Source organism: Athene cunicularia, assembly GCF_003259725.1.
Source record: "Athene cunicularia isolate RWA chromosome 18 unlocalized genomic scaffold, athCun1 chr18_part1, whole genome shotgun sequence".
NCBI classification, from domain to species: domain Eukaryota; kingdom Metazoa; phylum Chordata; class Aves; order Strigiformes; family Strigidae; genus Athene; species Athene cunicularia.
This window is the reverse complement of record NW_020799123.1, coordinates 7,017,261-7,041,774: the sequence shown is the minus strand read 5'-3', so window position 1 is coordinate 7,041,774 and position 24,514 is coordinate 7,017,261. Positions and strand designations below refer to the sequence as shown.

The 24,514-nt window shown below is 39.7% G+C and overlaps 1 protein-coding gene across 1 annotated transcript in view; it reads right to left on the bottom strand.

The window, feature by feature from the left end:
* Positions 1–24,514, bottom strand: part of ABCC3 (ATP binding cassette subfamily C member 3) — a 37,607-nt gene that overhangs the window by 11,762 nt on the left and 1,331 nt on the right. The window contains exons 2-18 of the mRNA XM_026861291.1: positions 22,327–22,503; positions 21,310–21,435; positions 20,284–20,421; positions 18,393–18,518; positions 17,523–17,584; positions 16,182–16,313; positions 12,664–12,882; positions 10,140–10,317; positions 9,442–9,603; positions 8,281–8,373; positions 6,740–6,943; positions 5,355–5,501; positions 4,823–4,910; positions 3,747–3,813; positions 2,118–2,244; positions 1,598–1,774; positions 581–748 (exon numbers count right to left, since the gene is read on the bottom strand). Of these exons, the coding sequence (XP_026717092.1) occupies positions 581–748; positions 1,598–1,774; positions 2,118–2,244; positions 3,747–3,813; positions 4,823–4,910; positions 5,355–5,501; positions 6,740–6,943; positions 8,281–8,373; positions 9,442–9,603; positions 10,140–10,317; positions 12,664–12,882; positions 16,182–16,313; positions 17,523–17,584; positions 18,393–18,518; positions 20,284–20,421; positions 21,310–21,435; positions 22,327–22,503 (2,391 nt within the window). The remainder of the gene's footprint in view (positions 1–580; positions 749–1,597; positions 1,775–2,117; positions 2,245–3,746; positions 3,814–4,822; positions 4,911–5,354; positions 5,502–6,739; positions 6,944–8,280; positions 8,374–9,441; positions 9,604–10,139; positions 10,318–12,663; positions 12,883–16,181; positions 16,314–17,522; positions 17,585–18,392; positions 18,519–20,283; positions 20,422–21,309; positions 21,436–22,326; positions 22,504–24,514) is intronic.

The following is a 24,514-nucleotide window of genomic DNA, read 5'->3' as shown; positions in this document are numbered from 1 at the left end:
GAAATATGTACATGAACTTACTGTGCTCCCTACTGCATGCTGATATAACCAAAGAGAAAAGTAAACCAACAGAATTATCATTCCCCTTCCCTTGTACTGATTTTCTTTGCAGTCCTCCCCTTTTGAGCTCTGAGATAGTCTGAGAAGATCATAACAGGAGTAGAAGGGGAAACAAAGAGACTGCAATTTGGTTGTATACTGCCAAAGACCTCTGTAAAATCAGAAAGCTGTTACAACTTCCTCACTGTGCTGCCTCCGAGTAACAACAAGCAATACAAAGCTGACAACCTTTACAAGTTTCTGCAAATGTTTTGGGAGATCTCATAGCAGGGATTTTAAAAGACAGACCAGGTTTCTGACTCTACGTGTTCTGACTAGATCACATCGCTTCTGGGCATGCCTAAATAGCAGCTCACTGCAGAGTCTGTGCTGTGGGGAAAAGTTGTCCACATTGCCAGTTAAACACAGAAATTCAGGAATGATTCAGCACTCAAGCCTCAGTGGTGAAATAGCTTTCCTGTTACCCATCAGTGGTTTTGAGTTTGCATGCATTTTTAAGAGGATCTAAATGCCAGCTTACTTTTCCTTTAAGTACCCCATCTGGACCAATAACTTTGTCAAAGATGTGCTTTGCAACATGAGAGTCCACAGCAGAAAGAGGATCATCTAATAGGTAAATGTCAGAGTTGCTGTACACTGCACGAGCGAGGCTCACTCGCTGCCTCTGCCCACCTGAGAGATTGATGCCCTAAGGGGAAAGAGAACAAAACATATCACACAACTCTGTTCCAACAACAGCTATGACTTTTTATGGCTCTCACCCAGTCAAACACACGGATGCTAAATTGAAACATGAGACACTGAAGAGAATAACTCACTCCGAGCCAGAGACAGGAACAGAATGCCTCTAAATCTGTTTGTTCACTGCCAAACTTCCACTCACCCAGCAATCTGGAGACGGAGTAAGTCTCTTGTTTAATAAGCTCCTAAAGGGAGCTGTTAGAATGCAAAACTATAAAAAAGAAGACCATCAACCAGGATGTAAAATGCAAACATTCAAAGTAGGGCTGTGGCACCTGGAACATCTTCCACATCTCTTATCTTACATATAAATCCACATATCCACCTCACTTCATGCTATCCATCTCAAATTTAGTGCCTATAATCTTTGTTGGTAATCACAGATGTACAAGTTTCTCATTAAAATGAGGTGTTAAAGGATAATCATACCACTTTTTCACTTGATGCACACCATATGTTCCCTCCCTTTTTATCCCTACAGGAAAAGGAAGGACTTTACATATTCTGGACAGATGCACCTTTAAAACTGGACAACAAATGGAGGATGCTCTGATCTTCCAGGGCTAGATGTGCAATTATGCACCACAGTACAAAGAGCTGCTTAAAGTTAGGAACAAGTTTAAGTCCAACTGCCTTCCACAAAACTGCCCTGCATGTTTCAGTGTTGATTGTAGCAGAGATGCCACTGTAAAAAAATCAAACCAAATCAAGTGCTGACTTTACAGCAATCTCTCTTAAGCTAGACAGAACAGGAACCACCAAGCAGGTCTGACCTGAAAAAAAATTTTAAAATTACCTTCTCTCCAATCTCAGTCTGATCCCCTCCTGGCAGCACTTCCAGGTCAGTTTTTAAAGCACAGGCCTCCAAGACATTTTGGTATTTTTGTTCATTAGAAGCTTGGCCAAACAAAATGTTATCTTTCAGCGTGGCATTCTGGATCCAGGCTTGTTGAGGCACATAAGCAACAGAGCCCTTGAACAAAGAGGGAGAAAGGAAACCTCTCATGTGCAACAAGCAATTCATGCTTACAACTCTGATTAAAATCTGCAGCACATAGATATAGCTCCTGTTTGATATACATTCACGTTACACATATATGTATGCTAATTGCTGATGTATAGCTGATAGAATCAGGAAAGTGATTTTATATAAAACACAACTGAACAGGTGTGGGCACAACCCAAATAAACACACAGACAAGCTGGCATAGGAGCAAACAGAATTCCCTCTCCAGCCTGATGTACACTATAAGCAATGGCAGGCATAAGCAGCACATTTCCATACCATTGTCAAACGGATCATAAACAATACCAACCTTCACAGCCACTTCTCCTTCCAACTTTTCCATTTCACCCAGGAGAGCAGACACCAGAGAAGACTTCCCACAGCCAACAGGGCCAACGATGGCAACCAAAGCACCACTGGGGACCAACAGATTTATACTGTGGAGGAAACAGGCTGGAAATTAATTAAACATTAGTTTACTAAAGACATTATGGGTCTTTAATCCAGGGCTGAAATATACAGTGACAAATCAGCCTGACCTCAGCCTGACTGGATACAGTAAGCATTGCTTAGTTACTAGTCTTCTCCCCCCTTTCTTGCATACAATCAACCTTAACTAGGACTGTAGGAGTAAATGGAAACCCATCAATAATCTGTCTTGTTGGTTGTTAAATTGGTAGGATTGGTAGAAAGCCTTCTACGAGCCTTTGCTGTGTCCTATCACTCCATCAGCAAGCCACAGTGACACAAGGAAAACAAAACTGTTCCAATTAAAACCCTTTACTGTTTTCCCCACTGTGTTCTTAAAAAGGTGCTGCTTTAGGTCCTGGTTTTGAAGGTGAGCTGATATGGAAATGACTGATGGACACAGTCTCTCTGCCAAAGTGCCTTTCACTAATAAAATCAAGAGAAAATTCTGTCTGCACAGATCTTGATGCTTAATTCTTATGCAGATTCTTACCAAGCAGGTAATTAACCTTTTGAACACTGCAAGAAGATTTTGTTTGTTTGTTTGTTTTAAAAAAAACACATTCAAAGGAGGAAAACTCAAAAGCACTACAGTATTTTTCATTATTCTTTCCCTCTAGCTGAGTTTTGCCTTACTGCTACTTTAGGAAGTCAACAGCTAATTTTTAGGCCCAGGTGGCTAGCAATTCGAGCTGGAGATGCATGGTTCTTTCTGAAATAAACACCAGAATGATCATGTCACTGAAGTCAACCTGGGTGAAGATTTGGTTGCCTGAACTAAACTGGCTTCTTTGAACCCTAAGCCTCTTAACTTGCAGGCTATCCGTGTATAATCTGTTAATATAAACTAAGCACAGCAGCATGAGCAACTTGGACTGAGAATTCTAAGAATACTCATCAGGTTTCTGATAAGGTTTCTGTTGATCTGGCAACAAAGCATAACATCAGGAAGTGTATGCTTCCAGGTAAATTCTGTTTGTATTAATTCAAATAGGAAATTGAGCAAAACATGCACCCCCCCAGTCTGGAAATGGTCCATCCACAGCCACAGGGATGAGTCTGCCTCAAGACTCTTAAAAGAACAGACCACTGTTGGCACAGCCAAGTCCAAACCCAGACATCTCAACTGTCCTCACAATCCATCAGATCAATTTGGTTTGTCCAACACTTCAGTTAAAAAAATGTCTATTTAAGAAATTTATGTAGCCTTTCTGTCCTTCAATAGGTAACTATTTTATGCTAGTCATTGTGGAGTTAAAGCCTTACAGCACTTTTCTCTAAAGCCTAAATACCATGAGGCATGAGGGTTAGCTGGATGTTTTAAAGGCAGAAGAGTTGCACATATGGAACGTGTGGAAACAACCTTTTCCAGAAGTGACCCTGCAGATATTACTAGACATCTTTCAAACAGACCTCCCAGGAGCCAGAAACCAGGTAGATGATGTATTGCAAGTGCATAAAGTCATCTTACTCTTTCAAAGATGGCTTAAGCTCCTTTCCCCAGCTGAACGTCGCATTTGTTACACTGATGGCACTGCCTGTATGACAAAAACACAACAGAGAAGGCAGGAAATGTATTAGACAGAATAGTACAGCTGGGAGACCAGGAGACAGAGGAATCTTTATTTATGGGTGTTTCATGAACGCTGCAGTTCCCTTTTCTGCTGGCATGGGAAGCACAGTCTCATGATGGTGGGTCACAAGACAGGCTTGTTCAGAGTGAAAATAACTGATCTCATCTTAAGCTATAGACTGTGAGCTCACAGCCCTGTGGAACTGAAAAAGCTGTCCTGCTTCACCCTGCCCCAGTGAGGCCAGTCCCAACATTCGCTGCTCAGAATCCCCATGCAACTGTTAACACAACTTTACTTAAGAAACGACTTTCAAATGGGTAGGAGACCATTGCACACTGTTGACTTTGATGTATCAGATTAAATTTGCCTCTACACAGGTCCTGCTCACCACACTAACAAGTTACAGATCTGCAGGCTTTCTTTAATTCCTGGTGGGGTGATTATACCAGTAATCACATGACAGCCACACAGCCATCCCTCCTCCTCTGTATTTCACACCCAAGAGAGGTTTCAAACCACAGAATCGCCAACGTGCATTACATGAGAAAACACATTGTTTTGAGACCACCTGGTTGGCTCTTTTGTTTTGGGATACTGTTTCCAAGAGAAGAAATCAAAATTGTTTATAATGTTCCTGAGCAAAAGGTTCCTGAGCAAAAGGTGCAGTACAAAAGGTTTGAGTAGGTCTTGCTGTCCTTCATCAGTGGATGCACTTCATTATTCAGTGCTGTTAGTATCCCACTGCAGATGCAAACTCAGACCCAATAACTCAACTCGGAGCTCAAAAATATAGCCAGAAACTTGTTTTTCCCATAGCCCGAACAACAAACACAAACTTTTCAAAAAAGCAGCTTCTTTTTAAAAAAACCCAACAAGATTACGGCTATTTTTCCTCCTTTTCCATAACACAACCAGTCCAAAACAAATATATTTGCTGTATTAGGATAGTTTAGAAAAATACTGATGTCTTTACCTGGAGCAATCACTTTTGTTTCCACACAATTTGGATCAAGTTCATCATGACTCAGGAACTGCTGAATTCTCTTTAGGGAAACGCTTGTCTAAGAAAAGAGCACGGTGTTATTTTATCATTCTTTTAATGGGGACTTAATGCTCTTACTCCTGAAAAAGAAAGCATGCAGAACAGCTTAAGCTTTCACCCCATGGGCTTCCTGAACAGACTCATTCTTTCCCTGCAATCAATCTTATGCTGAAATTCAAGCTTTTAACTTGGCTTTTAACTGAAATTCAAGCTTTTAAACAAACTTTACTTTGAAATTTCTCAGCCCAAACTGAGTTCAGCTGAATGAAGCAAAATTCACACAGACAAGATTACTCAGAAGATGTCAGTCTTTCCAATATAGGGCAGCAGTAGAGAAAGGATACTAGAAAGAAAGTCTGCTAATAGGCAAATGCAAGGGACTTCTTCATTCCAGAAATCAGGGACATATGGCGTTCTTTTGTTCAAGTTATTCAAAACAACTTATGCATCAGATCCTCCTTACCTGCGCAATGTTGCTAATGACTTGTGGAAGCATACTAAGGGGAAACTTTAAAATATTAAACAAGGAGAGGGAGACAAAAGCCTTTTCTGCATCCAGGATATTCTTCTCATTCACTGAGACATATACAGCAAATGTCGTCAACGCTACCTGAAAGCCAGAAAGTGAGTTTACTGCCACATGCATGTAATATTTTGACATTTTAAAAAGCAGTCAAGCCTGATAAGCATCTTTGAAATAAAAGCATCAACAATAAAATTGAGCACATTCTCTGCTTCTGACCTTTTCAACATGCTTTAAGAATGACAAGTCATATGAACAAGTTGATACAAAAAATGGGCACGCGGAATAAAATAACTTTCGGATTACTAACGGCAACATTTAGTTGAACTAAGAGATTCAAGAAGTGAACTACAGAACTTGGGTAAATAAAAACGAGAAGCAGTTATCTGGCTGTGGTTTGGCTGCATTTCCAACTCCACCCAACCCAATTTTCCCATTGTAGACTGAAGGCTACACAAACAAGACATTGATCAATAGGAAAGGGAGTAAAATCCAAGTTATTTGCTGCTTCGCTGGATGACAAGGACCATCCAGTGTGGAGTGACGATCCCATGCAGTAAACTAACGGTGAGCAGGAACAGGAATGTATATTTAAGGAAATGCATTAACTTTAAGAAAACATGAAAGAGGCAGGATCTTGAGGCCATTAAGAATATTTCTGCAGGGCTGGGCCTTTGATCTTGAGAAGAGTTGGCTAGCAATATTTTTGAAAAAGCACTTATCTGAATGTTTTTATTCACCGAAAGCAAAACCCCTTCTGCAAAATGGATCACAGTGCAATGAAGTGGAAAACAAAGGGGAAGAAAATTGAGGAAAAAGCATTTCAGAACCGGCAATGTATCACTTGGGCTTCATTTTTTACATTAAATCCATCTTTTTTTAGGTTGCAGAGTAATTTAACAACTACCTCTTCCCACTAAAATAAGCAGAGCAGTGTAACACAAAAGGTAGAATGAGAGCTTAAGACAGATACCCTCCTGACTGACTCAATTAAATTTTTTTTTTGCTATTTTTGCTATTCACAAATATCTCTGAGGTTTCAAATTCTAGTTTCAATTTGTTATGGGAAGTACTTTGAAGTGGTTGGAAATTCTCCAGAGACAGCTATTCCCAGCTTCCACTGGCAGGCTTTATCAAGAAATACTTTAATACCGATTAACAAAAAGGCTCTAGAGAACAGGGAACTTTGCTTCAAAGCATGCGAATAATTTATTTTTTTTAAGTATTTACATTTTATTCCTACGTACATTTAGCAAGCAGAAAGCCTCATTTATCCTTCAAGGATGTACTGGTACAGCTTAGAAAGTCATGCAAATTCAATTTACCAGGAATGGTGCGCTGATCCATGCAAAAGTGGACAAAGAATTGAGATAGGCAGATTTTTTCAAAACTCGCAGCTCATTCTTTCGTATCTCCAACACTTTTTCTGAAAACGATGGTTCCCAAGCATACAGCTTCAGGACCTTTATGCCACCCAGAATCTCATTCATTAATTTAATGCGGGAGTCTTTATATCGCATTTGTTCCACCTAAGTTATTAGTAAACACAGGAGACAGAGTGTCACAGGAATGGCTAGAAGAGAGATTTCAACATGTTGTCTCACAGCTGTGATGGTCCTTGGGCTATTTCTGAAGAGGATGCAAAAGGTAATTAAACAAATCCAGACTGTCTACTGTGCAAGTCTATACTACCAAAGAAACCAGAAATCAAAGAAAATGCCTGAAAAGCAGAGTATAAAAGCTTTCCACTCATCTTCACTCTTAGGGGTTACATTTTCAAAAACCACCTTAAAGAAAGATTAAGGTACTTTAAATCAAAGGAAGAAGTAGGGTAGTATTTTTGATTTAATCAGATTTTTTCTTCATACACATAGCTGTATTTCTTAGGGCATCCCTTGAAAATTGTAGTTACTGCTAGTTTTCTTTTTTCCCTGAATATTAGAATACAGTGCTTCATTCAGTTACTTATTTTTAAAAAAAAAATTCCCTCAGCTGTATAGACAAAACAAAAAACTGTATTCACACACACATGCACACCAAGTTATACAGCTCTGAGCATCTTATAATGGGCAAAGAAGAAAAGGAATATTAATACTAACATGTCAGCATCCAAGAGATTTAATGGGAAGACTGAGTGTCTCTTTAAGGCATGTAATAATACCACTCTGTTACCATGGCTCTGCTTAAATGTCATAATTTATATTAGTTTTCCAACTCTCACCTTTTTTACATCAACAGCTTGGTTTGGTTTTTTTAAATCTTCCAAACAGTCACTGATAGGTTGCAAAAGCCACTTATTAGATTTTTCTAGCACAAAGCCAGAGGGCACTATTATATTGTTTTTTTCAGCCTTCCTTGACTAGAGGCGACTAAGACTACAAAGAAAGAAATAAAGGATCCTTTTACCTTAAGATAATAATTCAAATTTAGCCCAGCTCAGTAGCAGTGAAAGTCAACACTAGCTATTAGCATAAAAAACAAGCTGCCAGGTTTCAGTTCCCATCTCTGAAAACAGTCACTCACAGCTTGAAGAACAGCATTTATTTGCCCTTTCTCTAGACAATCCTGGCAGCTACCAGGTGAAGGGATATGGAAACAAAGGAACTTCTTGCTAATCCCAGAAGCTGCTCCAGTAGTATGAAGAGCCACTGACTCAATGCCACACCTTTCCCTTAAAAAGCATTCAATTCACTATGGAAAAACTACCTGAGAGGATACAGTTATTAAATATATCGGTACAATCTCCCTCATAAGTAAACTGGTGCAAATAGCAGCTTATTAATGGCCAAGACAACCACTGATGCCTTAATTTCTCATAGCACAGCTGCAAATTCAGATAATGTCACCTTCTCTGATGGTACCTTACCTGGAATGCTCTAGTTTTCATTGCTATTGCAGAGTTAAATGGAATAAGTAAAACCATCACGGCAACTCCTGCCAGCACAGAAGGCCCTAAAGTCTTGATTGAAAGAAAAAAAGGTAAGTTGTTGTTGTACCCAAGTGCAGCTGTTCCCTATGGTGAGCATTAAAACAGTAGGTTGTAGAAACAGAAATGAATGCTTTACACAGACAAGTTGAACTCCTCCCAGTGAAGTGTTCTGATTCCATAGAATAACTATGAGGAGGAGATGGAAAAATATGACAGCATCCACCTTGAATTATTACTATGCTAGTACTGGTGGTAGCAGAGCGCTTTGTGATTTACCTATTACACGGTTCCCAGTGGGAGGGGGAAAGTAAGTTTGAACTAATGCAAATACAGAGCTATTGAGCAAATGTAGAAGGGGAACAAATAAGCCACACAGAAGGAATTTTTCAACTGACTTCTTTCTGACCTAGGGAACTGTAATTACTGAATGAACCCAGTACCCTCAATGTGAGTTAAAGCGTACAAACTGCTACCAGAGTTCAGCTTACCAGCAGGGCCGTAACTCATAAAGCTGCTGCAACTTAATGGCTTTCAAGTCTAAATCAATGTGGTTATGTTGGTGCTACTGTTTTATGTGGTAACACTTTAAGGATGAAAGCCAGTGCTCAAACTGAACTTGGAATAAACCAGAAACAACTTCACTGTAGCAAAGGAAAAATTATGGTTATTCCAGGTGAGATTTCTTTCATGTTGACTTGCACAAAACTTCTTTATATACGATATGATATAACCTTTATACATGGCTTACATTTTCTATGTTCAGGGTCTTTTTTGGTTTGGTCTTTAAACCATCTTCTTCAAGCTCTCATTTGTATCAACTACAGGGAACACTGTGATGAGTCCAGAACTGATCCTATCAAAGCACGGTAAGGACAGAGGAGACATAAAAGCTATCTTTTGATTCAAATGTCTTATCTTGCCTACCAGTTGAACAAAATAATTAAGAGGCTAATTGATCGTGTACACCAGTACAAGCTATTTTATGACAAGGCAGAACAATAAGTTTCTAAAAAAGCAGTGGTGAGTCAAAATAACAAAAAAATAATAAGCTTGCCCAGCATTTAGATGAATTCTGAAAAAATATGACAATGGCTGTACCTGCCAGAGGAAGTACAAAGCTAGAAATATCTGGAGTGGTGCAGACCACAACATGTTCAGGAAAGTCATCAGGTCCATGAAACGTTGGGCATCCACTGACATCAAGTTGACAATTTCTCCAACAGTAGATGAGCGCTTGGCTGAGTTTGTGATGACTAAGGACTGAGAAATAAGAGAGATTCAGTGGATTCACAATCCACTTGATATGTATGGAGAAGAAATCCTCAATTATTAGCAAAACAAGACTTCCCGAGAATATGCTTCTCCAACAAGAATAAGTCACACTACATCAGTTCCCAGTCTCCAAAGAACAAGAGTTCATGAAATGGTTTGCTTGTGAGCACCTCTATCTCAAGCAGTATGTAGCATTCTGAAGAAAACCTAGTTGCATCTAATCAACTCATAACACAAACATGCTATTCTCCTGGATACCTTTTCCAAATATTTCAAGTGAACCAATATTTGCCTGTGGTATGTCTGATGACCTACCAGTACACCCACATTAAGGTGCTGATCACTAGAAAAGTCTGTAAAGTATGATAGAGGTACTCCTAAAAACTCACCAGAAACCCAGTCTTTTATATTCCAGGAGGCTATTCTTCTCCAACATGCCTGCTCTTCTCTGAGCATTTGAGAACTGAGGCCACTCGCTTGGCCATACACTAGTGTTCCAATCCACAAAATGCTTCCAATCTTACCTTTCGATATATCACTCCAGTGATCCCAGTTCTCAGCCTCATCCCAGTAACAAAGCAGTACTGGAAATGCTGGTGGAGCATGAGTGTCTGCAGCACAGCACAGATAAACATCAAAGCTGCGATCAAAAATCCCCACCAGGCTGGGGCATCTTTGTTCTTAATGAAGCCGATTAATACACTGTTTTTCAGAAAATTAGGGGAGGAAAAGGAAAAAGTAAAAAAAATAAAAAAAACATGCAGCAAGTTTAATGGGACATAACACAGCTTCTCTCAGCTATGGCATCCTGCCACATCCTCCCTCTAACCACAATAAGTAAACAGCTCTCCAGGATGCAAGCTGAGTTACGATTTCAGTCAAACAACATTGCAAAGATACAACAGCAAAACCTTAGGCTTTGCCAGTGAGAAAGTCCATTTGCAAATGAGCCTGCAGAAAATGAAATACGATGAGAAACTCTAGGTCTCCCCAGGGATCTAGCACCTAAACACATGGCTCACTGTCTGAGCTCTGTTAGGCAGCCCCCCAGGACAAGAGGTGAATGACAGGACACAGGCAGGACAGTGCAGCCAAGTGGGTGAAACCAGCTTCTTTCCCAAATCCTTTTCGAGCAGCCTGAGTGCTTCTGCCTAGGGTGTTTTCTCACAAAACCAGCTAAATTAAAAGACATTCATCTGGATGGATGCATGAAGAGTTCTTCACTCCTACTTTTTTTTGGTAAAATGGTAGTACCATTAAACTGGCTATATGATATTTTATTAATAAGCTATTTCTTAATACACACAGCTGCTCTCCCTGTGAGACCTGCACACTGTCACGCAGCAAAAAAACAGAACAACACAGGGCATTGCTATAAAAACGCTCAAAAATCACATTTGTGATTTCAGACTACTGACCAGAGTATTGAATTGTCAAAATATGGGAGGAACAGAGATTTCCAGATGTGTTTTCCCCCTGCTGGTTATCTGATTCATGGTTCAGATAACCAGTAGGGGGAAAGCACATCTGGAAACTACCAATCAGGCCTCAAAGCCTTGCATTAGAAGCATGAGGTTGCTACATCTTTCTTCTTCCAGTCCACAGAGATATTCCTTCTGCACTGCACCAGTTGTTCATGTTGTAAGTGGACAGCTTCAGGAAAACCCTTTCCTCGTAGTTCCAGCATGGGATTGAGTAATCTATTTAGAAACAAAACTATCTTATGTGCAACTTGCCAGACAGCCATGGCTTTTTCATTTCCTCTTACCCCTAGCAGTGCATTTTCCAAGACTGCAGGAATTTAGACTTGAGAAGAAATTCCCCATCATATGCCTTGAGATATCACTGACAACATATCCAGGATTTTATGCAAAATTGAGAAATTCCCAGAATAGATTATACTTAATGTCTCCTCAAAAGGAAGCCAGCTGCCTCCTCTTCACTAGGGACTCTGGAAGAAGACAGACTGTAAGCTATTAAATGTCACCATACTGGGTCAGACCCTCTTTTTAGCAAATTTCTGGGTATGTCACTAACCACCCACAGAACAACATGATCTCAGAACACAGCTCCACACCGGTGTTATTTTTAGAGATGCTCATATAGGAGCGGGGCCCTCTCTTTTCCCCTTCCCCACGTCCACCTGTGGCCTCCATCCAAACTCCATTCCTCTCTTATGCATTAACAGGACTATGTGCTTTTCCATTGATTTGGAAATAAAATGTAACTGGTTGACAGAAATACTGGTATTTCCACTGTTACCTTCTTCTTAGTTAATGATTGTCTGGTGAAGTTCCCACTTTAAGAATAATACTAACAGAAAAAAATGTAGGGATCATGCAAATTCCTTTATGGATCAGGCTGAGCAACTGGTCCCCTCTGGAGATGGGAGGTACAGGTGTTACTTATACAAGGAGAGTTTGAGGACATACCACTTTTCTCAAGATCTCACTTTTTTTTTTTTAATAGAACCATAATTTTCTTTCACATGGAAATTTACTACAACTGTGCCTCACACATTCTCACTGCTGTGCACAACTAAGAACCCATGAACTCATCTAAATGCTCCAAAATCTTTCCCAGATGACAGCAGCATGGCCAAAGCACCACATACTTGAGCATCACACTTCATTTGTGTATCAAGTCACGCTACAGCTGCAGGCACCACCAACACATGTGGGTATCAGATGTACACAGACTACTGAATCCAGCAAGCAGTGCTTTGCTTTGATTTCACAAGTATTCCTTTAGAAATGAGGAGAAATTGCTTTGGACTGCTGCATGGAGCAACAGGTAATTTGTAATTCAAAGCCGTCTATTGATGATGGGCGATTTATGAATCTTGCATTTCAGTGAAGCTTGCCCAATTTACAGCTTAGTCCACAATAAAGAACTCCTGTCTTATGGCATTTCAGTGGGAAGGTGAGGGAGCATACACATGCAGCACTGTGAGGGAAACTAGCTATGTATTTCAAAAATTAATACTCTATGCCAAAGCCGAGCCTCCATAGGGATTGCACATAGAAACTACTCACGCAGTAAACCAACCTTAACAGCTGAGGGTTAACGAAAGAAAGTAGGTCTTGTATCAGCTTGAAGAAGGAGCCGATTAAGAAGTACGGCCCAAAAGTCCTCAACAAAGCTTTGAGAAAGGAAGGCTTTCTATTGTGTTTTTTGTCTCTGATCAGAACCTCGGCTTCCTCTGGACCATCACCAACATGATTCAGAACATGGTTAGATTTCTTCATATATGTCACATCTTCTTTCCTAGGGGAATGAAACAAGCAATTATAGACAACTGACAATGAGAATGTCATTACCCTATGTGTACAGCACTGCCCTAAAAAGCCTGCTCCTTTCTTTGCTCTGCTACTGATTGACGGCAAGACTTCCAACAAGAACTAGATGCAGCCAGAGATAGGCCACTCTTGTGTAATACATCTTGCTTTCTTTACTTTTCCTGCAGTACTTGAGTTGTACTCCATAGGCCAGAAAATCAATCACCATGGAATGTGAATGTGGCCCAAAGAAGTAGGAGACGAAGGCTTGACTTCCTTTGGCAGAGGACATAGTTGATGTTGAATCTCCAATTTCTTGTAAAGGAATCCTCTAACAGTTGTTATTTACATAACACAAAATGCACCCTCACCTAGTCCTTCTGAGAACTTATTCATTACTCGGCTAGTAGCTGTAAACCTTTAGCCTTATAGGAAGGGACAGATGGAAGAGACACCCTAGAAACAGTGAAGACTTAAAAGAAGGCATTTAAAAAATAACTTGTAAGTCCTACCAAGTGAGGTTGGATTTATGTTTCTTCATAAAGAGTATGCAGATTTCTTAGAGCTGGCTGGCCACAGAGTCAAATAGTTCCAACAGCCTGTGAGCATTTAAAATGATCAGTGGCTAACAGTCCACAGGTAGAAACTTGTTCACATCATTTCAAACAAAGGCATGTGCAAATCCCAATTTCTTTGCAATAAAGTTTGAGGGCAGGGGGAGAACCTAACCCAGACAATTTTTTTTTCCTCCCTAGACAAGAACAAACAGTGTTGCCTTTGTCCTTCCAGATCAAACCTGGGGAGTTTATGAGCAAAGCCTTATTTTCTGGCAACCAGGGCTGTTAAACTCAGTGAAGGATTTGAAGAAACAAGACTACTTGCCCTTGGCTTTGTGCTATTAAAAATGTTTATTACAGTGACCTAACAGCAACGCAATAGTTCTCTCGCAGCAAAAAATCCCAAAGGGAGAAAATGCACTTCTAGTGTTTACTACGGGTAGCTAGGTGAGGTCAGGTTTTCAGCAGTGTGGGACTGCTCACACCCATTTTTTTAACAAAGCAAAAAACATGTGCCTGGTTTCTATTATTTATAGCAGAGCAGATAATAGATGCTGATTATCTCATGGAAAAACACACAGCTTTCTTAATAGTGATGACAAGGCTCTGCATCTTCATTTTGTCTTCATAAGCATGGTCTCAGAAGCTAACTAAAAATAAGGCAAAACAGATTCCAGCTCTCTCTTCTCCATCTAGTACAGCTCTAACTTTCTCAGAAGCAACTGCACTTAGCAGTAAAGTGAGCAAATACTTCAGCCATACATTCAAAGAGAGGAAAAGCAAAGGAAAAATACTCTTTGAGTGCTTTATTATCTATAACAACTTAACTGATCTCTCCTGTAACTCATTAGTAGAAAATGAATTATTAGCAATTATTTAGCAATAATTCAAAAGACAGCTGTGAAGCAAGATGCAAAAAAGGCTTTGTAGGTTTAAGAACAATAGAAATGTGATAATCCTTACAACAAAATAAGTTTAAAGCTTTAGCAATGCCAGAGTTGCAACTGATTAAGTGTTTAAAAATAAATACTACTACATCCACTGAAAATATTTTCCATGACACTTTCAACACATGTACAACTTGACATAGCATTTTTAATGTCATAAAAGCTTGCTCAGAGCAGATTTAATGGGAAGAGTTTAAAAAAAAACTAAAGTATTTACAACAGCTCCTAAGCAACTACCATTAATGTTATTTGACATGAAGTAATTGAAAATACCTACTTAGAACTGAAGAACAAGCAGAGCCACAAAGCTTTTAGTTATGTGAAACCCAGCAATCTGGAGTACAGTGATTTGCTTTGTTTCTGCTCTTTTTCCCACCTTAGAATCATTAATACAGTCACGACAGAATTTTACCTGAGCTAAATACAAGCCAGAATTTACGGTTAAATTCATTGCCAACTGGCCCCAGTTTGTACAAATAATTTCCAAAATGCAATGAATCCCAAGACAAAACTCCAGGCATGGTTTCTGTTTTCCTAGAAAAAGTTTTCCTGGACCCTAGGCACTTCTGCACAATGAATGTGCTCTCACTGTATAAAAGCCTGAGGGAGTAAGATTTATGTCCATGCAGCAAACGACCAGAACCCAGACAATGCACATTATTCCACACCATAAAAATAGAGACATTAAGAAAACAAAAAAAACAAAGTAAAACCACAGGACACACAGAGCACTAGTGGACAAGCTGCTGGTGGTTAGTGCTGGAAACCTTTCAAATTTTAGCTGCGAAGTGAAACTCTCCACATCATAACCAGCCTTGCCAAGAACCTTCTAATATTATCACATAATAGGGTCTTTCCAATTTGGCAAGGATACACACAAAAGAAAGCCTCCACATGGAGAAGAAATCTTCACAATGAAAGGAAATGGAAGTGCAGGCCTCCTCCTTATTGACATTTTTCATTTGAAACACACTATTATCACATCTATTTGTTTGGAAACATTTTGGACATTAACCAGTGTGAGAAGGAAATACAGTTGCACAATAGATAATTTCTTAAGATTAGATTAAGACAGAACAAGCAATAAAAAGGATATCCTCTCCAGCATGGATGTAACTATATGCAAGTTCTGACCCTCATCCCATTTCCATCAGAGACTATGGGAATTTTGCTGCTAACTTTCTAGGTAACAGGAGTAGGGTCTCAGCTCTTAAAGTGGGATATCCCTTCCCCTCCTGCCTTTCACAGTTTGAGAGTTATATCTTTACTGCTAGGAAGTGAAGAGTTGCTCACTGCTAAGAGCCTTAAGGCTAAAAATAGTGTCAGGCCAAAAAACCTCATGATGGGGAAGATGAGGAATTCCTTTTTGGTTTATGGTGCCTAGAAGTTGTGTTCTAACTTGCCTAGGAGGGAGGCAATTATGGGGTTAGGCATCACCAGCTCAGTGATGAAAATTGTTCATTTTCTACAATCCAACCAAATCAATCCCTTCTGCTTACACACCTTCAGCCCTTCTCCACATGGTAAATGGCACTACCTGCCCATGTAGACTTTAAGCACCTAGTTAAAAAGGGTGTTGGTGGTACACAAGCCCCTGAGGACTCTTGCTTGCCTCTGCCTAGACATAACAAAATAAGCAAATTTGACTGTTAATATTAATGAAGAACAGATAGGTTGAAGAGGTTAGTGCCATTTTTAGTTGGCTTATTTTCAGGGATGAGTAGCTTATTAATGTTTAAATTACTCAGATCGATCTCCGTTGGCAGACTCATTCACATACTTACTGTTTGCACTCTGCTTTTTCTTTGTCCCATTCTTTACTAAGTTGTTGCACAATAATTTTTGAAGTATCATCTTCATTCAGCGACCACAAATCTTTATCTTCAAGGGGCCTTTTGTAACCAAGAACTGCCATGCTGCACACACAGAGAAAAACAGTCCAGTTCAATTTGGCTAACAGTACTTAAAGCATTGCTAGTAACTCTGGGACTATTAAGCTAATGAAAGCAAGAAGATACATCTCCACAGAAAGGGTGATAATTATACCTCCATCTCCCTTTGTTCCTTACACTGATGTTTGCAATTAAGAAAAGGACATTACGTAGTTTTGATTACATGTATTTTATTGAAAGCATCACTTCAGAAAAAAAAGGACAATAAAAACCAACTACCAGAAGCATCTCAATGAAACTAAATGTTAAATGAATGAAACATGTTAAATGAAAACAGTGATGCTTTAGAACTGAAAATAACTACATCTATCAGGAATAACTGTCAGAGTTGAACAAAATGCAAAAGTGATGCTCAAGCAAGTTAAAGGAAAATCAGATTTCTCTAACTACAGTTCCTCAACTGCAAGAGAAATTTTGTCAAGGGATACAAACATCTGGTTGCAAAGAATCTCAATGGGGAACCTGAACATTCAAAACTCTGGAAGTTTAGAAATATCTCACGCTCTCACTAAAAAGAACTTTACAGGGCTGCTGCCAGGACAATGAAGTTGCACAGATGGAAGAATGAAGATCTCAACACCCTCAACCATTATGAAAAAGAATGGGTCTTAACATGACCTTTGACAGCTGTTCCACTTCGTTATCATGGAGTAATAGTAAACTCAATCTCAAATTTGCAACCTTAATACACATGCCTTTTGACAGGAGTTATCAGTTGGTGGTAATCATTTGTATATATAACCCGGTTTACTTTCCCTCTTGCAGAGAAAGTGTCCCTACTAAAAAAGCATTCACCCACGAACCTCAACAGGAAATAAAATGCATCCTCAGGTGGGTGAAAGGTTGCCACAATTAATCTTGTGGAACACAGTCTTACGTCTTGGTTTAGGTTATACTCCAGCATGCAGTAAGCACAACCAGACTGTACACCTGTAAGTCATGCCACAATTGTTGCCACTACTCTTCGGAGAGTAATTTGGGCAGTATGAGCACTCTGAAAGCTGTTTCTAAAAACGCAAATGCTAAAAATGCTGACGCCACTGTGGATGAAAGAGCATGCAACATCAACTACTTCAAGAGGAAAAATCTCTGTCTTGTCAATTCTGTACAGCACACATCACAAGTAGAGTTTGGGGTTGTCAGCTGTCCAACAGCTTGGAAAGAGAAGCTCACCTTGTAAACCACCAAAATGTCAGTCTTGACAGGAAGCCTGAAGTTAACTCTGGACATGGGTTCTGTAGTAAAGTTATGGGGGAAAAAACCAAAATAAATGAAGCAAGATATTTACAATTACTTTAGTAAGATGACAGTCTGTTTTGTTCAGTTTTGGTATATTATATGGTATACTACATGTATTTACCTATGTCCTAACAATACACAAAACTGATTTCTTTCATTTCCCATATCATGCAGAACTCTTTATCTTTAAAAATTCCTTCATATACTGCCTTTAAATCACATTTATATGAAGTGAAATGTCATTCTATAGTTTTCAAAATGTTCAGTTTAAGAAATGAACTCAACTTCTCTCTCAGCTTGGTTCAAACATAAATCCAATTACAGAGACCATTTTATGAACTGGAGAAGAAATTTAACCTGTGACACCACTAATATCTTCTGTTATTAATGTTTTTCCATATCTGTTCTCAACACATATAGAACTCATTTATTGACAACCCTTACAGACTTTAGCTAACTGTAAATGAATGTTAAGCAAGTAGACTACCATCTCCACAAAAACTACTCTTGAAATAATTAATATTACACTTCAGTGTTCATAAATGTAATTTAAACTGCTGTGAGGCAGCAAGCAGGAGAGCTGCTTTCACTACGTAGCTTCATCATTACTGATGGCACACATAATGGAAAAAGGCTTCAAACCCCAGTAGTACTCTCCATACCCCATGTTTTGTAAGGGGGTCACTAACTACTGCAATCTCAATGACAATCCAAAGCTGTGTTCAATCGTAAGTATTCTCTGTGGAATTCTCAAAACATGATATAGTCTATAAAATGCAAATAAGGCAAAGTAAAAATACTTACAGGATCTGTACTAACAGGGGAAAAAAATGGAGGCTTTTCTTTAAAACACGAAAGGATCAACTCAATGATTATCAAAGCAAAGTAGATGTAAAATGTGGTAAACCTGAACCTTTCATTTACATGGCCCTGAAGGGGAAAAAGAAACACAGTAAATTATTGTTTTTATTGTACTTCCCAGCCCCCCAATGCGTGTGCGCGCACACACACACACATACACACTGCATTTTTCACAGCTTCTTTTGGCAATTCCTTTCTTCCTCTACAGTTGAATCCTGCAAAGTAGTTGCTAGCAGGAATTATCTTACAAAAGTATGCACTTCGTCTGTAAAGTGCCTAAGAACATGCTTATCTCCAAGCTTCTCGTTAAATTATGTCAAGTTCAAAGTGCTTATACATCTTCACTGCATGCAGACACGCTCTGGAATCAGGGCTGCATGACATCCTTTTAAATTGCCTCCAGGGGTTCTTACAAGATCGTGTCTTAAGCATAGGAGTTGTCAACCCAGATCAGAAAACATCCATTTACTTTAGTGTCTTGTCACTGACAAGCAGTCAGTGTTAAATACTTTCAGAAGAAGCTGCAAAAAAACACTGGATTGCATAATAACAGTTCCATCTGCTCTAGAGATATTTCCTTTCGTACTCATATAAGCCTGCAGTTGACTTAAAACTTCTTGCTGTGAGGGTACGTCCCTTATACAGCTCTTTCATACCCTAATGTAGTTGCAAATGCTCTCACTGTTCACTTAAAATATTTAAAGCTTAAGTGCAAGAGAAAGAGTATTTGGAAGAGTATTTGGTTCTTGGCACTTGCAAGAACAGGAGAAACGTTACCCATACCCATTTTAACGCTCTGCACCCATAATTTTAAGTGGATTAAGGATTCAAACATTGATAGTCCAATACTTGTACTTACTCACCATTACTACAGTTTTAAAATTGACTTTAATTGGTGTTTGAATGGGTCTTACCAGGCTTGCAGCTATTTTCTGAAGAAGTTCTGCACAGACTATCAAGGTTTAATTCAATCTCTGCTGGAGTATTTACAACAGCCTGGTATAGCAAAATCCTTGCTAAAAGGATAATGCTGATAATAGTTACAAAAAGTAAGTATATAAAAAAAAAAAAGAAATCACCAAACAGAATCAACACTGATTTCACTGAGAAGAAGCAATCACCTTAACGTTTTTCAAACACTCCTTTTCACTCCTAGCCTTTGATGATTTAATCACTGAAGCAATCTGCTCTGCCCTACTTAGTGAAATTTGTTTCTGTGAAAAACATAACAACTTTCTTACTGTGGGAGAACCTGCTATGTTTTCAAACAGGAATCATAACAGCCCAGGTTTCTTTTCTCTCCCTCCAACTTTCTGTTCTCTATTTACAGCCACAGTTGGAGTAAAAATGCTGTCCTCAGCACATCAGGCACTGACAAAGGAAAGCCTATGGAGCTGTATAATGTGGCCAAGCTGCCTAAGCAAAAAAGAAACATTACATATTAAAATCTGTCATCTCCGATTACTACCCATCCCTATTTAAGCATGGCAAGGAAAGGGGGCTGCAAAAGGGAAAAGGAAAGGGGGGAAAAAAAAGAAAAAAAGAAAAAAAAAAGAGTCTGTTCTAATATATATACCGTGTTGGTACAGCCCTCACATGTCTATCAGGTTTCCAGTATAGCCTTGGGCCAAGCAAAATTTGGTTTTTGACATTGCATGAGAAATCCCAGTTCCCTTCAAGTTACACAAGTCTGAGTCAAGGCAACAGAACTAAACTTTCTCTCTGGCAAAAGCTGGGCTCAGATCTAACTCCAAACTCGGTGATTCATTCTCTTCATAGAGATGTTAATGCTACCTTTCCTGTTCTCCAAGTGCTAACAAGGATGGCATGTTACCTGTGCTGTTGTAGTCATGATCTTAGACCGGAAAGGCCCCACGGCACAGACCACAGACAAAAACCAGAAGATAATGAGCACTCCAGAGGACTGGACTCCTCTCAGCCTTTCGTACTGAATAAGCAGTGTAGCTATCAGCTGTAAAAGAAAACACAGGAACCGTGAACACAATCCCATCCCACTGCTCCCCCTATTCACACTCTCAGTTGGCATCTTACAGTCATCATCGACAACAGGACCTCTGTGAAATAAGGCCCCATCATAACTCCACAGACGGCAATGGCAAAACCTCCTCTATCTAAGGAAAGCAGTGAATAACTTCATGAAATAATTTGTTTTTACTGTTTTCAGAGCCTCATCTCTATCATTCAATTTTTGAACCAGACTTTGTACCTAGGGCTAGGCACAATTGGCTATTAGCCACAAACATTTCACACAAATGTAGGAGCTGTCATTTCTCCAGTTCAGATGGACAATCATGACTTGTCTAGAAAACAAGATTTTAAAAAACCTAACCAAAGGAATTAAAAACTTAATGGACAAATTTTACTGCTTCATTTTTCATACAACAGCCACAAGCCTGTTTGTCATCCTAGGTAAAGCAAATTTGGTTTCTGTTTAATGGAGGAACAACCACCAGATAAAAGACACAGTTTTGCAAAGTCCAATACAATACTGAACAATGCACAAGCCGTGCTCTGTCGTATCTCCCTGTTTAGGCAAAGTCATATCCAAATTCTTTCCACACCTGAATCACAAGCCTGGAGAAAGATGAGAACAAGGTGGGAGGCAGAACAATCTCACCATTATAAATATTTTGATTTACATAGCTGAATCTACGTGAGAGAGAGATCTGTAACTGCGGCCTTTTTGATAAGCAAAATTTGCTTCAGTAATACAAGCACTAATAATTCAGTTAAAAGAGCACAGGATAAGGCATCGAATGCAAACGAACCCTGTTCCTCCTTCATCTGTCTAAGAAAGAGTTATTCTTACTGGTTACAATAAACAGAAACAGCTACAAACCACAGTGATGCCAACGATCAATGGAGTTACAAAATAGACTGGTGGAGGCGTTCTGTTTTGCAGGAGCTCGTGGAAAGAGTAGAAGAGATCTGCCCAGCTCACGCACCACAGCAGGACACCGAACAGCTGAAAACAGCCAAACAAACAGCATTTGGTAAAGTAATCTCCAGGGGCAGTCAGAGAGCTAGCAAAACTGTTATGATTCACAGATTCCCAGCAAGAGAGAGCTGTGTAAACAGAACAACACTGCTGCGGTGATCAGCTGCAGTCAGGCTAATGGAGCTGTCCCACCATACTCAAACCAAGGATCTCATCTCAACTACTTTCCGAGGGATTTGCAAACACAACTAATGTATTTACCTTTTTTTTTCCTGAGTTTTGCTTAGAAACACAGGCAGCATCCAGATTAAAGGCAGACATGCCCTGAAAAATGCCTGGCATTTTTCTCCAGGAATAACCCCAGTTCTCTCGTGGCCTATGGAAAGCGACTTGATTGTTTTCCTTAGACCTAGCCATTTATAAACCCAAGGTGCTGTTGACACCAGCCACCTCTTAAACACAAGATGAAGATGAATTCACATAGCTATTGAACGGGTAGAGTGGCTTGAAAAAATGCCTTCTTGTGCTCACTTTCACAATGAGATTAAATTCTCACTAGACCTACCTTAAGGTCTTTGTTTTGCAGCTTTCAGTGGTTTAAAGCTTAAGTAAGGGTGATGCAGCAAAATTTTGGCTCAACAAAGGGGTGAATTCTCTTCTGCAGAGCAGTCACCTCCTCTCTCTACCCAGAAAGGTGGCTGTGCAGGATGGATTTCCTTACAGATGAGCCTTCCTTTGGTATTCTTCCTCAGAAATCTGTACAGACACTGTTGTTTCCTATAAGCAAGTTCTTCAGTTCCCCCATAAATCAGAGGGAATTTTGTTTAAATCCTACTGCAGCACTTGCTTGGACACTGAACTAACACTAATGAACTCAAAACTGCACATTACTCATGGAACACTGCAAAGAGATCTTACCGTCTTGAACCTGCTCAACATGGAAAGCACAATGTACCCTCTCTTGTTGTGCTTTAGGTAGAGAAGATAAAAGGGTAATGCACTCCACAGGTAAATGCTGGGGATCCACGCTAGGATGGTATTCTGGAAACATGGTGTCAGGTCTGGATTATCAGTGTGTATCGAAAGATTTGAATCCTGGAAAAAAGATGAGATGTTTATTAATAGAGAGGCAGAAGCACTGCCAACTGGAACATCTGCTTGAAGAATCTGCTGGAGTTAGCACACTGCCTTAGTAAAAGCTTTCCCAAAATACCTATCCCAACCACTTGTGGTTAATCTGCTATAGTAAAAAGGGCTAAGTACAGTTATAAATACTGGGCAAAATCTAAAAAAAAGGAAAGACTTCTGCCCTCCTGTATCTCAGAGCTGGACATTTTGTAGCAGACAAAGCCCTTGTCTTTCAGTCTTTGCTAAGGCTTAGTTACAGGTGCTGATAGCACAATATTTCTCAGACATTCCCAGCCTGGAGCAAAACTGCTAAAAAAAGCTCTTGAGGCAAAATCCTTGACTTGAAAACTCATCAAGCAAGAATGTCCAGTACTGGAGAAAATGACCAGATTTAGATCAACTGTATGCTGACCTGGGAAAATCCCCTCCATTTATGACAAAATTTTGTCCTTCTTACTCATACGCCTCCAACTATAATTACTTCCCTATTCTAAACAAAGGTAAAAGGAAGGTATTGTACATGCAGGTAGGAATATGGGTTTCTTGCAAACATTGCAAGCAATGCTTTCCATCTGCGACCTTGGACACCACAATTCACATATGCAACTTGTACCTAAGGATTTGAATGCAGCATGTGCAAACACACAGTTATGAAGTTCAAACTAAAATAGAAATTTCGGTACAGTTAAGGGGAACTTGGTTTTAATCAAACCTATTGGAAATTCACAACTTGCATTTTGCCATCTGATGTGTCGTCTTAAAATGTGGTAGATAAATACTTACTTGCAGGAAATGTAAAATGACTTCGTTGTGCTATCATTAAAAGCAGATGATAAAACTAAGATATCTGTGGTTCAAATATGCCTTATCTCTGCACTAGAATAATTTACTTATACCTAATTATTTTGGGGTATGAGCTCTCAGCAGAAGTATGTTTCAGTTAAACTGAGCCACTTCTCCCCACCCCTTATAAATGAATGACTGAATAGTCTGAATATGAATTCTTCAAAAGTATTTCCAGTCCTGCTTTTGTTTACAAACACAAAAGACACCCAATGCCGAAAGCAATGGTTGATTTAGGAGAACTGAAGAGCCAAATCTGCTGACAATCTTTCAGTTTCAGTGACGATCTGTCAGAAGGAACATGTATCACTATCAGTCCACATACACATGAAAGAGCCTGTAAGTGTAATGAAACTACAAAGCCTTGGCAGGTTGCAGGGTGGTTTGGCTGAACTGTGACAAGTTTGTCACTCAGTACTTCAGCTTTGGCATAGATGAAACCTCTGGCCGTGGTGAAGGGTGGCACAAACCCATCAACTGCACGTCCGAACTGCACCCTTTAATGCCACAGTTAGTGCCTCTCCAGCCGAGAAATGGCTCTTTGGAGGCACACAAGTACCCAGCGTGGGCCAGGGGAATCAAAACATTCCCATTTACCTAAACAGGTTTGTCCAGACCTAGGGGAAACTTCAGCCACAAATCAACGCCACTGGGGCAATTATGCTACAATTCAAACACAAGATCAAACCAAACCAAACACCAGCCTCACATTCAAACTATTTCCCTGCTTTCCTCCAGCGAACAGGTCTCTGGCACCAGGAAGGGAAATAACGTTTAAAGAGGACCCATTTTTGGCTCATCATCAAAACATTTCAGCATCTCTAACATGATAAACTCCCCTAGAAGCTACCCTGCCTGGGGCAGGAGATGCCCTCTAGCAGTTTGGAGCTGAAGAGCTCTTTAGTTCCAAAGCAAGAGCTTATCTACTATCATCTACTATCATTTACTCAACAAAATACTAATTTCCTCTTTAAATTACATGTGGTTTAGCAATGTCTTGAGCATGTTTGCAATTGTGCTCCTTTTGCTTGCTGGAAAGAATCCTGGAAAAGGAAAGCTGAGGAAGAATAGCAGCAATAAATGGGCACAGAGTAGAACAAAGATTCTGTTTAAGGGAAAAGCTGGGGGGGGGGGG